This window comes from Scyliorhinus canicula, chromosome 17 (assembly GCF_902713615.1).
Source record: "Scyliorhinus canicula chromosome 17, sScyCan1.1, whole genome shotgun sequence".
NCBI classification, from domain to species: domain Eukaryota; kingdom Metazoa; phylum Chordata; class Chondrichthyes; order Carcharhiniformes; family Scyliorhinidae; genus Scyliorhinus; species Scyliorhinus canicula.
The window spans coordinates 100,695,677-100,710,058 of NC_052162.1; the positions used below are offsets into that span (position 1 = coordinate 100,695,677).

Genomic DNA, 14,382 nt, shown 5'->3' on the forward strand with positions numbered 1-14,382 from the left:
GGAGAGTGCAGCACTCCCTCAGCGCAGGGAGAGTGCAGCACTCCCTCAGCGCAGGGAGAGTGCAGCACTCCCTCAGCGCAGGGAGAGTGCAGCACTCCCTCAGCGCGGAGACTGCAGCAATCCCTCAGCGCGGAGAGTGCAGCACTCCCTCAGCGCGGGGAGAGTGCAGCACTCCCTCAGCGCGGGGAGAGTGCAGCACTCCCTCAGCGCGGGGAGAGTGCAGCACTCCCTCAGCGCGGGGAGAGTGCAGCACTCCCTCAGCGCGGGGAGAGTGCAGCACTCCCTCAGCGCGGGGAGAGTGCAGCACTCCCGCAGCGCGGAGAGAGAGCAGCACTCCCTCAGCGCAGGGAGAGTGCAGCACTCCCTCAGCGCGGAGAGAGAGCAGCACTCCCTCAGCGCAGGGAGAGTGCAGCACTCCCTCAGCACGGAGAGAGTGCAGCACTCCATCAGCGCGGAGAGACTGCAGCACTCCCTCAGCGCGGAGAGAGTGCAGCACTCCCTCAGCGCGGAGAGAGTGCAGCACTCCCTCAGAGCGGAGACTGCAGCAATCCCTCAGCGCGGAGACTGCAGCACTCCCTCAGCGCGGAGACTGCAGCAATCCCTCAGCGCGGAGACTGCAGCACTCCCTCAGCGCAGGGAGACTGCAGCACTCCCTCAGCGCGGAGACTGCAGCACTCCCTCAGCGCAGGGAGAGTGCAGCACTCCCTCAGCACGGAGACTGCAGCACTCCCTCAGCGCGGAGAGTGCAGCACTCCCTCAGCGCGGAGAGTGCAGCACTCCCTCAGCGCGGAGAGTGCAGCACTCCCTCAGCGCAGGGAGAGTGCAGCACTCCCTCAGCGCAGGGAGAGTGCAGCACTCCCTCAGCGCAGGGAGAGTGCAGCACTCCCTCAGCGCAGGGAGAGTGCAGCACTCCCTCAGCGCAGGGAGAGTGCAGCACTCCCTCAGCGCAGGGAGAGTGCAGCACTCCCTCAGCGCAGGGAGAGTGCAGCACTCCCTCAGCGCAGGGAGAGTGCAGCACTCCCTCAGCGCAGGGAGAGTGCAGCACTCCCTCAGCGCGGAGACTGCAGCAATCCCTCAGCGCAGGGAGAGTGCAGCACTCCCTCAGCGTGGAGACTGTAGCTCTCCCTCAGCGCGGAGAGAGAGCAGCACTCCCTCAGTGCGGGGAGAGTGCAGCAATCCCTCAGCGCGGAGACTGCAGCAATCCCTCAGTGCGGAGAGAGAGCAGCACTCCCTCAGCGCAGGGAGAGTGCAGCACTCCCTCAGCGCGGGGAGAGTGCAGCAATCCCTCAGCGCGGAGAGAGTGCAGCACTCCCTCAGCGCGGAGAGAGTGCAGCACTCCCTCAGCCCAGGGAGAGTGCAGCACTCCCTCAGCCCAGGGAGAGTGCAGCACTCCCTCAGCCAGGGAGAGTGCAGCACTCCCTCAACCCAGGGAGAGTGCAGCACTCCCTCAGCCCAGGGAGAGTGCAGCACTCCCTCAGCCCAGGGAGAGTGCAGCACTCCCTCAGCCCAGGGAGAGTGCAGCACTCCCTCAGCCCAGGGAGAGTGCAGCACTCCCTCAGCCCAGGGAGAGTGCAGCACTCCCTCAGCCCAGGGAGAGTGCAGCACTCCCTCAGCCCAGGGAGAGTGCAGCACTCCCTCAGCCCAGGGAGAGTGCAGCACTCCCTCAGCCCAGGGAGAGTGCAGCACTCCCTCAGCCCAGGGAGAGTGCAGCACTCCCTCAGCGCGGAGAGAGTGCAGCACTCCCTCAGCGCGGAGAGAGTGCAGCACTCCCTCAGCGCGAGAGAGTGCAGCACTCCCTCAGCGCGGAGAGAGTGCAGCACTCCCTCAGCGCGGAGAGAGTGCAGCACTCCCTCAGCGCGGAGAGAGTGCAGCACTCCCTCAGCGCAGAGAGAGAGCAGCACTCCCTCAACGCAGAGAGAGAGCAGCACTCCCTCAGCGCGGAGAGAGTGCAGCACTCCCTCAGTGCGGAGAGAGTGCAGCACTCCCTCAGCGCGGAGAGAGAGCAGCACTCCCTCAGTGCGGAGAGTGCAGCACTCCCTCAGCGCGGAGAGAGAGCAGCACTCCCTCAGCGCGGAGAGAGAGCAGCACTCCCTCAGCGCGGAGAGAGAGCAGCACTCCCTCAGCGCGGAGAGAGAGCAGCACTCCCTCAGCGCGGAGAGAGAGCAGCACTCCCTCAGCGCCAGAGAGAGCAGCACTCCCTCAGCGCCAGAGAGAGCAGCACTCCCTCAGCGCCAGAGAGAGCAGCACTCCCTCAGCGCGGAGAGAGAGCAGCACTCCCTCAGCGCGGAGAGAGAGCAGCACTCCCTCAGCGCGGAGAGAGAGCAGCACTCCCTCAGCGCGGAGACTGCAGTACTCCCTCAGCGCGGAGAGAGTGCAGCACTCCCTCAGCACGGAGACTGCAGTACTCCCTCAGCGCGGAGAGAGTGCAGCACTCCCTCAGAGCGGAGACTGCAGCACTCCCTCAGCGCAGGGAGAGTGCAGCACTCCCTCAGCACGGAGACTGCAGTACTCCCTCAGCGCGGAGAGAGAGCAGCACTCCCTCAGAGCGGAGACTGCAGCACTCCCTCAGCGCAGGGAGAGTGCAGCACTCCCTCAGCGCGGAGAGTGCAGCACTCCCTCAGAGGGGAGAGTGCAGCACTCCCTCAGAGGGGAGAGTGCAGCACTCCCTCAGCGCGGAGAGAGTGCAGCACTCCCTCAGCGCGGAGAGTGCAGCACTCCCTCAGCGCGGAGAGAGTGCAGCACTCCCTCAGCGCGGAGAGTGCAGCACTCCCTCAGCGCGGAGAGTGCAGCACTCCCTCAGCGCGGAGAGTGCAGCACTCCCTCAGGCGCGGAGAGTGCAGCACTCCCTCAGCGCGGAGAGTGCAGCACTCCCTCAGCGCGGAGAGTGCAGCACTCCCTCAGCGCGGAGAGAGTGCAGCACTCCCTCAGCGCGGAGAGAGTGCAGCAATCCCTCAGCGCGGAGAGAGTGCAGCAATCCCTCAGCGCGGAGAGAGTGCAGCAATCCCTCAGCGCGGGGAGAGTGCAGCACTCCCTCAGCGCGGAGAGAGTGCAGCACTCCCTCAGCGCGGAGAGAGTGCAGCACTCCCTCAGCGCGGAGAGAGAGCAGCACTCCCCCAGCGCGGAGAGAGAGCAGCACTCCCTCAGCGCGGAGAGAGAGCAGCACTCCCTCAGCGCGGAGAGAGAGCAGCACTCCCTCAGCGCGGAGAGAGTGCAGCACTCCCTCAGCGCGGAGAGTGCAGCACTCCCTCAGAGCGGAGAGAGAGCAGCACTCCCTCAGAGCGGAGAGAGAGCAGCACTCCCTCAGCGCGGAGAGAGTGCTGCTCTCCCTCAGCGCGGAGAGAGTGCTGCTCTCCCTCAGCGCGGAGAGAGAGCAGCACTCCCTCAGCCCAGGGAGACTGCAGCACTCCCTCAGCGCGGAGAGAGAGCAGCACTCCCTCAGCGCGGAGAGTGCAGCACTCCCTCAGAGCGGAGACTGCAGCACTCCCTCAGCGCAGAGACTGCAGCACTCCCTCAGCGCAGAGACTGCAGCACTCCCTCAGCGCGGAGAGAGTGCAGCACTCCCTCAGCGCGGGGTGAGTGCAGCACTCCCTCAGCCCAGGGAGAGTGCAGCACTCCCTCAGCCCAGGGAGAGTGCAGCACTCCCTCAGCCCAGGGAGAGTGCAGCACTCCCTCAGCCCAGGGAGAGTGCAGCACTCCCTCAGCGCGGAGAGAGTGCAGCACTCCCTCAGCGCGGAGAGTGCAGCACTCCCTCAGCGCGGAGAGAGTGCAGCACTCCCTCAGCGCGGAGAGTGCAGCACTCCCTCAGCGCGGAGAGTGCAGCACTCCCTCAGCGCGGAGAGTGCAGCACTCCCTCAGCGCGGAGAGTGCAGCACTCCCTCAGCGCGGAGAGTGCAGCACTCCCTCAGCGCGGAGAGTGCAGCACTCTCTCAGCGCGGAGAGTGCAGCACTCCCTCAGCGCGGAGAGAGTGCAGCACTCCCTCAGCGCGGAGAGAGTGCAGCACTCCCTCAGCGCGGAGAGAGTGCAGCACTCCCTCAGCGCGGAGAGAGTGCAGCACTCCCTCAGCGCGGAGAGAGAGCAGCACTCCCTCAGCGCGGAGAGAGAGCAGCACTCCCTCAGCGCGGAGAGAGAGCAGCACTCCCTCAGCGCGGAGAGAGAGCAGCACTCCCTCAGCGCGGAGAGAGAGCAGCACTCCCTCAGCGCGGAGAGTGCAGCACTCCCTCAGCGCGGAGAGAGTGCAGCAATCCCTCAGAGCGGAGAGAGAGCAGCACTCCCTCAGCGCGGAGAGAGTGCTGCTCTCCCTCAGCGCGGAGAGAGTGCAGCACTCCCTCAGCGCGGAGAGTACAGCACTCCCTCAGCGTGGAGAGAGTGCAGCACTCCCTCAGCGCGGAGAGAGAGCAGCACTCCCTCAGCGCGGAGAGAGAGCAGCACTCCCTCAGCCCAGGGAGACTGCAGCACTCCCTCAGCGCGGAGAGAGAGCAGCACTCCCTCAGCCCAGGGAGACTGCAGCACTCCCTCAGCGCGGAGAGAGAGCAGCACTCCCTCAGCGCGGAGAGTGCAGCACTCCCTCAGCGCGGAGAGTGCAGCACTCCCTCAGCCCAGGGAGAGTGCAGCACTCCCTCAGCGCGGAGAGTGCAGCACTCCCTCAGAGCGGAGACTGCAGCACTCCCTCAGCGCAGGGAGAGTGCAGCACTCCCTCAGCCCAGGGAGACTGCAGCACTCCCTCAGCGCGGAGAGAGAGCAGCACTCCCTCAGCCCAGGGAGAGTGCAGCACTCCCTCAGCGCGGAGAGAGAGCAGCACTCCCTCAGCCCAGGGAGAGTGCAGCACTCCCTCAGCCCAGGGAGAGTGCAGCACTCCCTCAGCCCAGGGAGAGTGCAGCACTCCCTCAGCCCAGGGAGAGTGCAGCACTCCCTCAGCGCGGAGAGAGTGCAGCACTCCCTCAGCGCGGAGAGAGTGCAGCACTCCCTCAGCGCGGAGAGAGTGGAGCACTCCCTCAACGCGGAGAGAGTGCAGCACTCCCTCAGCGCGGAGAGAGTGCAGCACTCCCTCAGCGCGGAGAGAGTGCAGCACTCCCTCAGCGCGGAGAGAGTGGAGCACTCCCTCAACGCGGAGAGAGTGCAGCACTCCCTCAGCGCGGAGAGAGTGCAGCACTCCCTCAGCGCGGAGAGAGTGCAGCACTCCCTCAGCGCGGAGAGAGTGCAGCACTCCCTCAGCGCAGAGAGAGAGCAGCACTCCCTCAGCGCAGAGAGAGAGCAGCACTCCCTCAGCGCGGAGAGAGTGCAGCACTCCCTCAGCGCGGAGAGAGTGCAGCACTCCCTCAGCGCGGAGAGAGAGCAGCACTCCCTCAGCGCGGAGAGTGCAGCACTCCCTCAGCGCGGAGAGAGAGCAGCACTCCCTCAGCGCGGAGAGAGAGCAGCACTCCATCAGCGCCAGAGAGAGCAGCACTCCCTCAGCGCGGAGAGAGAGCAGCACTCCCTCAGCGCGGAGAGAGAGCAGCACTCCCTCAGCGCGGAGAGAGAGCAGCACTCCCTCAGCGCGGAGACTGCAGTACTCCCTCAGCGCGGAGAGAGTGCAGCACTCCCTCAGCGCGGAGACTGCAGCTCTCCCTCAGCGCAGGGAGACTGCAGCACTCCCTCAGCGCGGAGACTGCAGCACTCCCTCAGAGCGGAGACTGCAGCACTCCCTCAGCGCGGAGAGACTGCAGCACTCCCTCAGCGCGGCGACTGCAGCACTCCCTCAGCGCGGAGACTGCAGCACTCCCTCAGCACGGAGAGTGCAGCACTTCCTCAGCGCAGGGAGACTGCAGCACTCCCTCAGCGCAGGGAGACTGCAGCACTCCCTCAGCGCGGAGAGAGTGCAGCACTCCCTCAGCGTGGACACTGCAGCACTCACTCAGCGCGGAGAGTGTAGCACTCCCTCCATCCTCACATCCACTCGCCCTTTCACACCACCTCATCCACCCACCCTACCACTCGGCCACACTCACTCACCCTGCACCTCCGCCCCATTCACTCACCCTGTCCCTCTGCCCCATCCACTCACCCTGTCCCTCCGCCTCATCCGCTCGCCCTGTCCTTCCGCCCCATCCGCTCGCCCTGTCCCTCCGCCCCGTCCACTCACCCTGTCCCTCCGCCCCATCCACTCACCCTGTCCCTCCGCCCCATCCACTCACCCTGTCCCTCCGCCCCATCCACTCACCCTGTCCCTCCGCCCCATCCACTCACCCTGCCCCTCCGCCCCATCCACTCACCCTGCCCCTCCGCCCCATCCACTCACCCTGCCCCTCCGCCCCATCCACTCACCCTGCCCCTCAACCCCATTCACTCACCCTGCCCCTCAACCCCATTCACTCACCCTGCCCCTCAACCCCATCCACTCACCCTGCCCCTCAACCCCATTCACTCACCCTGCCCCTCAACCCCATCCACTCACCCTGCCCCTCAACCCCATCCACTCACCCTGCCCCTCCGCCCCATCCACTCACCCTGCCCCTCCACCCCATCCACTCACCCTGCCCCTCCACCCCATCCACTCACCCTGCCCCTCCACCCCATCCACTCACCCTGCCCCTCAACCCCATCCACTCACCCTGCCCCTCAACCCCATCCACTCACCCTGCCCCTCCACCCCATCCACTCACCCTGCCCCTCACCCCATCCACTCACCCTGCCCCTCAACCCCATCCACTCACCCTGCCCCTCAACCCCATCCACTCACCCTGCCCCTCAACCCCATCCACTCACCCTGCCCCTCAACCCCATCCACTCACCCTGCCCCTCAACCCCATCCACTCACCCTGCCCCTCAACCCCATCCACTCACCCTGCCCCTCAACCCCATCCACTCACCCTGCCCCTCAACCCCATCCACTCACCCTGCCCCTCAACCCCATCCACTCACCCTGCCCCTCAACCCCATCCACTCACCCTGCCCCTCAACCCCATCCACTCACCCTGCCCCTCAACCCCATCCACTCACCCTGCCCCTCAACCCCATCCACTCACCCTGCCCCTCAACCCCATCCACTCACCCTGCCCCTCAACCCCATCCACTCACCCTGCCCCTCAACCCCATCCACTCACCCTGCCCCTCCACCCGCCCCTCAACCCCATCCACTCACCCTGCCCCTCCGCCCCATCCACTCACCCTGCCCCTCAACCCCATCCACTCACCCTGCCCCTCAACCCCATCCACTCACCCTGCCCCTCAACCCCATCCACTCACCCTGCCCCTCCGCCCCATCCACTCACCCTGCCCCTCCGCCCCATCCACTCACCCTGCCCCTCAACCCCATCCACTCACCCTGCCCCTCAACCCCATCCACTCACCCTGCCCCTCAACCCCATCCACTCACCCTGCCCCTCAACCCCATCCACTCACCCTGCCCCTCAACCCCATCCACTCACCCTGCCCCTCAACCCCATCCACTCACCCTGCCCCTCCGCCCCATCCACTCACCCTGCCCCCCCGCCCCATCCACTCACCCTGCCCCTCAACCCCATCCACTCACCCTGCCCCCCCGCCCCATCCACTCACCCTGCCCCTCCGCCCCATCCACTCACCCTGCCCCTCCGCCCCATCCACTCACCCTGCCCCCCCGCCCCATCCACTCACCCTGCCCCTCCGCCCCATCCACTCACCCTGCCCCCCCGCCCCATCCACTCACCCTGCCCCCCCGCCCCATCCACTCACCCTGCCCCTCAGCCCCATCCACTCACCCTGTCCCTCAGCCCCATCCACTCACCCTGCCCCTCAGCCCCATCCACTTACCCTGCCCCTCAGCCCCATCCACTCACCCTGCCCCTCCGCCCCATCTACTCACCCTGCCCCTCCGCCCCATCCACTCACCCTGCCCCTCATCCTGCCCCTCCGCCCCATCCACTCACCCTGCCCCTCATCCTGTCCCTCTACCCCATCTACTCATCCTGTCCTCAACACATCTGTTCCTCAGAAACCTAAATCTCATCAATCAACTTCACCCCAATATCCTTCGACCTTCTCCCCAGTCCTTGCGTTCACGTATGCATTTACTTCACAAGCTTTTTTTGTAGGAATTCATGGGATATTTATATTGTTGTCAACACCAGAATTTTATTCTCACCCCTAATTTTATTGAGCAGCCTCTGTCGTTTTTTTCCCAGAGAATCCGTGTTTACGGACTTTCCGGGATATTCTGCGCCGTGTTGGATGAATAGGATCTGCCTGATCTCTTCTGATTTCTGACTTTATTTACTTGCAACTTCTGTGTTTTGAACACTTCACCACATTGAACAATGTGCATCTTATTAAATAGTATGTGGAACAGAAAGTGAGAAAGTACATCAGATTTTGAACACTTCTCAATTAAGCCGCTCCTTAAATAAATAGTGCCGTGATTCTTACCTCCAAGACCAGGCCGCAGCCTGTTGTCGTAACCATCCAACAGACGGTCCAGAATTCTGGTGAAGATGGTGATGTTGTCTTTCCCCTCTGTTGGTGCTGGTCGAGCATGTTTCTTTGCAAATCTAAGAATAAAAAGAATCAAACTTTTTTTCCAAAAATACAAAGAATAAAGAACAGTACAGCATAGGAACAGGCCCTTTAGCCCTCCAAACCTGTACCGATCATGATATCAACCTTTGGCAAAACTCTCAGCACTTCCTTGTGCCGTATCCCTCTGTACCCATCCTATCCATGTGTTTGTCACGATGTCTTTTTGAACGCCGTTAATATATCTGCTTCCACAACCTCCCCTGGCAAGGCGTTCCAGGTACTCACCACCTTCTGCGTAAAACACCTGCCTCGAACATCTCTAAGCTTTGCCCCATGGACCTTAAACCTCTGCCCCCTGGTGACTGACACGGGGAGAACTTACAGACTCCGCACAGACAGTGACTCAGTGGGGAATCGAACCTGGGACCCTGGAGCTGTGAAGCCACAAGTGCTATCCACTTGTGTGACCATGCTGCCCATCTTACCACCTCATTTCTGATCTCGTGTGTCTTGACCTTTGTACCAGTCTGCCACAAAGCACCTTGTCAAAGACTTTACTGAAGTCCATGTAAACAACATCCACCACCCTCCCCTCATCAATCGCCTTTGTATCTTCCTCAAAAAACACGATCAAGTTAGTGAGGCACTACCTTCCCTTCACAAAACCATGCTATCGCTCATTAGTTCCATTTGTTTCCAAATGGGTAAAAGTCCTGTCCCTGAGAATTCTCACCAATAATTTACCTACTACCGACGTGAGGCTCACTGGCCTATAGTTTCCAGGATTATCCCTGCTACCTTTATTAAACAGCGGTACCATATTAGCTATTCTCCAGTCCTCTGCGATCTCACCTGTTGCCAATGAGGATACAAAGATGTCAGTCAAGGCCCCAGAACTTTCTCCCTTGCTTCACTCAGTATTCTAGGGTAAATCCCATCCGGCCCAGGAAACCTATCTACCTTAATATCTTTTAAAAGATCCAATACCTCCTCCTTTTCGATGTTAACATGATCCAGGCTGAGAATCACCCAAGAATCATCTTCCATGTTAGATATTTTTCCACACAGGGTGCTAACATAGGAACAGGAGGGGGACATTTATTTTTTAAAAGGCAAGGCAGGAAGCCGAGAGACTATTGAAGGGTCCTATCACCAACTGGGGAATTGCTTACCTGCCCCTTTTTCCAGAATTGTAGGCATAGGATTTCGGGGGAACACTCCCAACATGGTGAAGAGAGTAGGCACTCTATATATGATGGGGAGCAGGTTGAGATCTAATCAATCTATCAGTGAGATACTAACTGATTAGACAAATGGTCCCAGGGAAGTTACTGGCCAGGGGTTTGAGGGGAGGCGGTGGTTGTGGTGCCTTACAGGGGGTCAGGATACAACCATTTCTTAGGGTCAGAAGAACCATTAATGTCCGCAATGATCATTCACAAAACATTCCCCAATAATCCGTTAGGTGTCCTCAAATAACTGTGTTCCTTCAATTAGATCTCTTCTGAGCAAAGGTCTCCCATGCATTGATGTCTATGTTGTTTTTCTTGAGGTAAGCTTTCAGGGAGTCTTTGAAGCGCTCCCTTTGTCCTCCACTTAGTTCGAAAGTCTTCCTTGAGCTGGGCAAAGAAGATTTGATTTGCCAGTTGGTAATGTGACATCCTAAGCACATGGCTGGTCCTGCGGAGTTGGCTTCTGACTGGTGCTTGTGACTCCTTCATGAACGCTGATGTCAGTACGCCTGCCTTCCCAACTGATGCAGAAAATCCGCCTCAAAGCGTTGATGGTGTCTCTCCAAGACCTTGAGGTGGTGTCTGTAGGTAGTTCAAGGTTCTGAGATATATAGAAGAGTTGGGAGGACGATTGCCTTGTACACAAGGATCGTGCTGTCAGCACGGATGTCACGGTTGTCAAGGATTCTTGTCTTTAGGTGTCCGCAGGAGGTGCTCGTGGATTGGATATGATGTTGGATCTCCTATCGATGTCACCCTTAGAGGCGATGTGTCTTCCCAGGTAGCAAGAATATTTCACACATGGTAGGGTTTTTCCATTGACCTTGATGGTGGGAGAGACGCGATCTTCCTCTGAAATCCTATGCCTACAATTCTGGAAAAAGGTGCAGGGTTGGAAACGAACTTACTTTTTTTAAATTTTGTGTACCCACTTGATTTTTTTCACAATTAAGGGGCAATTTAGCATGGCCAATCCACCTACCCTGCACATCTTTGGGTTGTAGGGGCAAAACACACGCAAACACAGACAGAATATGCAAACTCGACACGGACAGTGACCCAGAGCCGGGATCGAAACTGGGACCTTGGTGCAGTGAGGTAGCAATGCTAACCACTGTGCCATGTGCTGCCCTGGGTTGGTAATGACTCGAGTCTTCTTGAGGTTGAGACTGAGACTAATTATAGAATTCAGTGCAGAAGGAGGCCATTCGGCCCATTGAGTCTGCACCAGCTCTTGGAAAGAGCACCCTACCCAAGGTCAACACCTCCACCCTATCCCCATAACCCAGTAACCCCGCCCAACACTGAGGGCAATTTTGGACAGTAAGGGCAATTTATCATGGCCAATTCACCTAACCTGCACATCTTTGGACTGTGGGAGGAAACCGGAGCACCTGGAAGAAACCCACGCACACACGAGGAGGATGTGCAGACTCCGTACAGACAGTGACCCAAGCTGGAATCGAACTTGGGACCCTGGAGCTGTGAAGCAATCGTGCTGCCCCAATTCATTTGTATGCTCCCAAGAAGGTGTCAAGTGTGTATTGGAGCTTCCCTTCTGTGATAACGGAGTTGGTGATGTCATCTGCAGACTAAAGTCCCATGAGCGACGTCAGTGTTGGATTTCAGCCGGTTGAGGTTGAAAATGTTTCCTTCAATCCTGTAGATGATGTCCACTCCACTGGGAAGCTTGTTCTTCACAAGGTGAAAGATGGTGGCAGTGAAGATGGGGAAAAGAGTGGGGGCAATAACACATCCCTCCCTGACTCCAGTCTTGACCTCAAAAGTTTCTGTCTTATTTCAGCAGTGAGCACTGTCGCCACCATCTTGTCATGAAGGAGTCAGACGATGTTGGTAAATTTCTTTCGACAGCCTTTCACAGGGTCGTCTAGAGAACTTACCGATTGACTGAGACAGTGTAGACTGGTTGATGTTTCTCCTGGCATTTCTCTTGAAGTTACCAAGCAGTGAAAGTCTATCTCGAGGTAGGTCCATCAAACTCTAACATCACGCACTGGTACCATGATGTGTTGGGTATGCTGGATCTGCGAGGACTGCGTTTTCCATAGCAGTGAGAGAGACAGGCATCCAACACATGGAGAAATGCAACTCTATTTTATTAAACTGTTTACTATTAAACATACTTTAACTGTGGGTTGACACGATGCTGAGTTGACTGGAGACCTGAGGCTAACCTGACCAGACTATCTTACTACCACATGGTGGATGTTCGAGGTGTTGCTCACAGGCTCTGGTTGTCTCAGAGGTTGCATCCCGAGAGAGCGGGAAAACTAGTGCCCTCTGGCTTTATAGTGGCTGTGTCCTGTCTGGTGATTGGCTGCTGTGTTCTGTGTGTTCATTGGTCATCCTCTGTGTCAATCAATATCTGTCTCTGCAACATCATATACTTGTGTGTATATTATGAGAAATTGGACATTCTGAATTCTCCCTCTGTATACCCGAACAAGTGCTGGAATGTGACGACTAGGGGATTTTCACAGTAACTTCTTTGTAGTGTTATAGTAAGCCTACTTGTGACACTTATAAAGATTATTATATTATTGTGATAGCTGGAGGAAAGGAATTCATACGACATTAGGTAGGCAGGATAACAAGGAGGTTTATTTACTCAATGCTCAATAATACAACGATGGATGGGATTTATCCTAGGATTCTCTGGGAAGCCAGGGAAGAGATTGCTGAGCCTTTGGCTTTGATTTTTAGGTCATCATTGGTTACAGGAATAGTGCCAGGGGACTGGAGGATAGCAAATGTGGTCCCTTTGTTCAAGAAAGGGAGTAGAGATAACCCCGGTAACTATAGGCCGGTGAGCCTGACGTCTGTGGTGGGTAAAGTCTTGGAGAGGATTATAAAAGATACGATTTATAATCATCTAGATAGGAATAATATGATTAGGGACAGTCAGCATGGTTTTGTGAAGGGTAGGTCATGCCTCACAAACCTTATCGAGTTCTTTGAGAAGGTGACTGAACAGGTAGACGAGGGTAGAGCAGTTGATGTGGTGTATATGGATTTCAGTAAAGCGTTTGATAAGGTTCCCCACGGTCAGCTATTGCAGAAAATACGGAGGCTGGGGATTGAGGGTGATTTAGAGATGTGGATCAGAAATTGGCTAGTTGAAAGAAGACAGAGAGTGGTAGTTGATGGGAAATGTTCAGAATGGAGTTCAGTTACGAGTGGCGTACCACAAGGATCTGTTCTGGGGCCGTTGCTGTTTGTCATTTTTATAAATGACCTAGAGGAGGGCGCAGAAGGATGGGTGAGTAAATTTGCAGACAACACTAAAGTCGGTGGAGTTGTAGACAGTGCGGAAGGATGTTGCAGGTTACAGAGGGACATAGATAAGCTGCAGAGCTGGGCTGAGAGGTGGCAAATGGAGTTTAATGTGGAGAAGTGTGAGGTGATTCACTTTGGAAAGAATAACAGGAATGCGGAATATTTGGCTAATGGTAAAATTCTTGGTAGTGTGGATGAGCAGAGGGATCTCGGTGTCCATGTACATAGATCCCTGAAAGTTGCCACCCAGGTTGATAGGGTTGTGAAGAAGGCCTATGGTGTGTTGGCCTTTATTGGTAGAGGGATTGAGTTCCGGAGCCATGAGGTCATGTTGCAGTTGTACAAAACTCTAGTACGGCCGCATTTGGAGTATTGCGTACAGTTCTGGTCGCCTCATTATAGGAAGGACGTGGAAGCTTTGGAACGGGTGCAGAGGAGATTTACCAGGATGTTGCCTGGTATGGAGGGAAAATCTTATGAGGAAAGGCTGATGGACTTGAGGTTGTTTTCGTTAGAGAGAAGAAGGTTAAGAGGTGACTTAATAGAGGCATACAAAATGATCAGAGGGTTAGATAGGGTGGACAGCGAGAGCCTTCTCCCACGGATGGAGGTGGCTAGCACGAGGGGACATAGTCTTAAATTGAGGGGTAATAGATATAGGACAGAGGTCAGAGGTGGGTTTTTTACGCAAAGAGTGGTGAGGCCGTGGAATGCCCTACCTGCAACAGTAGTGAACTCGCCAACATTGAGGGCATTTAAAAATTTATTGGATAAGCATATGGATGATAAGGGCATAGTGTAGGTTAGATGGCCTTTAGATTTTTTCCATGTCGGTGCAACATCGAGGGCCAAAGGGCCTGTACTGCGCTGTATCGTTCTATGTTCTATGACACTACTCCTCACCCCACAGCATTACTCTCCCTGATCTACTCCCAGGTCGGGGTTTATATCCTGTTAGGTGATTGGGGATGGGAGGTATGCAGAGTCTGTCCCCTAATTGGGATGAACCTGAGATGTCCGTACACCAAGGTGCAGGATTGGAACCATATACAATATAGGGTGTGGCCCCTGAGGGAGTGGTAACAGTAATGGTGACCATGACAACTGTCATGGATTGTTGTAAAAAACCAGCAGGTTTTAAAGTCCCTTCGACAAAGAAATCTGCTACCATTATTCAAATTCCTGGGGCATTGGAACTGGTTCTGGAGGAGGTGGGACCAGTACAAACCGGACGGTCTGCACCTGGTCAGGACTGGAACCGAAGTCCTGGGGGGGTGTTTGCTAGAGCTGTTGGGGAGGGTTTAAACTAATGTGGCAGAGCGATGGGAACTGATGCAGGAAGTTGGAAGGTAGTAAAACAGGGACAGAAGTAAGGGGAAAAGT

At 57.3% G+C, this 14,382-nt stretch overlaps 1 protein-coding gene across 3 annotated transcripts in view; it reads right to left on the reverse strand.

Moving 5' to 3' along the window:
- Positions 1-14,382, reverse strand: part of LOC119952139 (gamma-aminobutyric acid receptor subunit alpha-3-like) — a 514,541-nt gene that overhangs the window by 412,739 nt on the left and 87,420 nt on the right. For all 3 annotated transcript variants that reach the window (XM_038775725.1, XM_038775723.1, XM_038775726.1), the window contains one exon: positions 8,381-8,502. In XM_038775725.1, the coding sequence (XP_038631653.1) occupies positions 8,381-8,502 (122 nt within the window). The remainder of the gene's footprint in view (positions 1-8,380; positions 8,503-14,382) is intronic.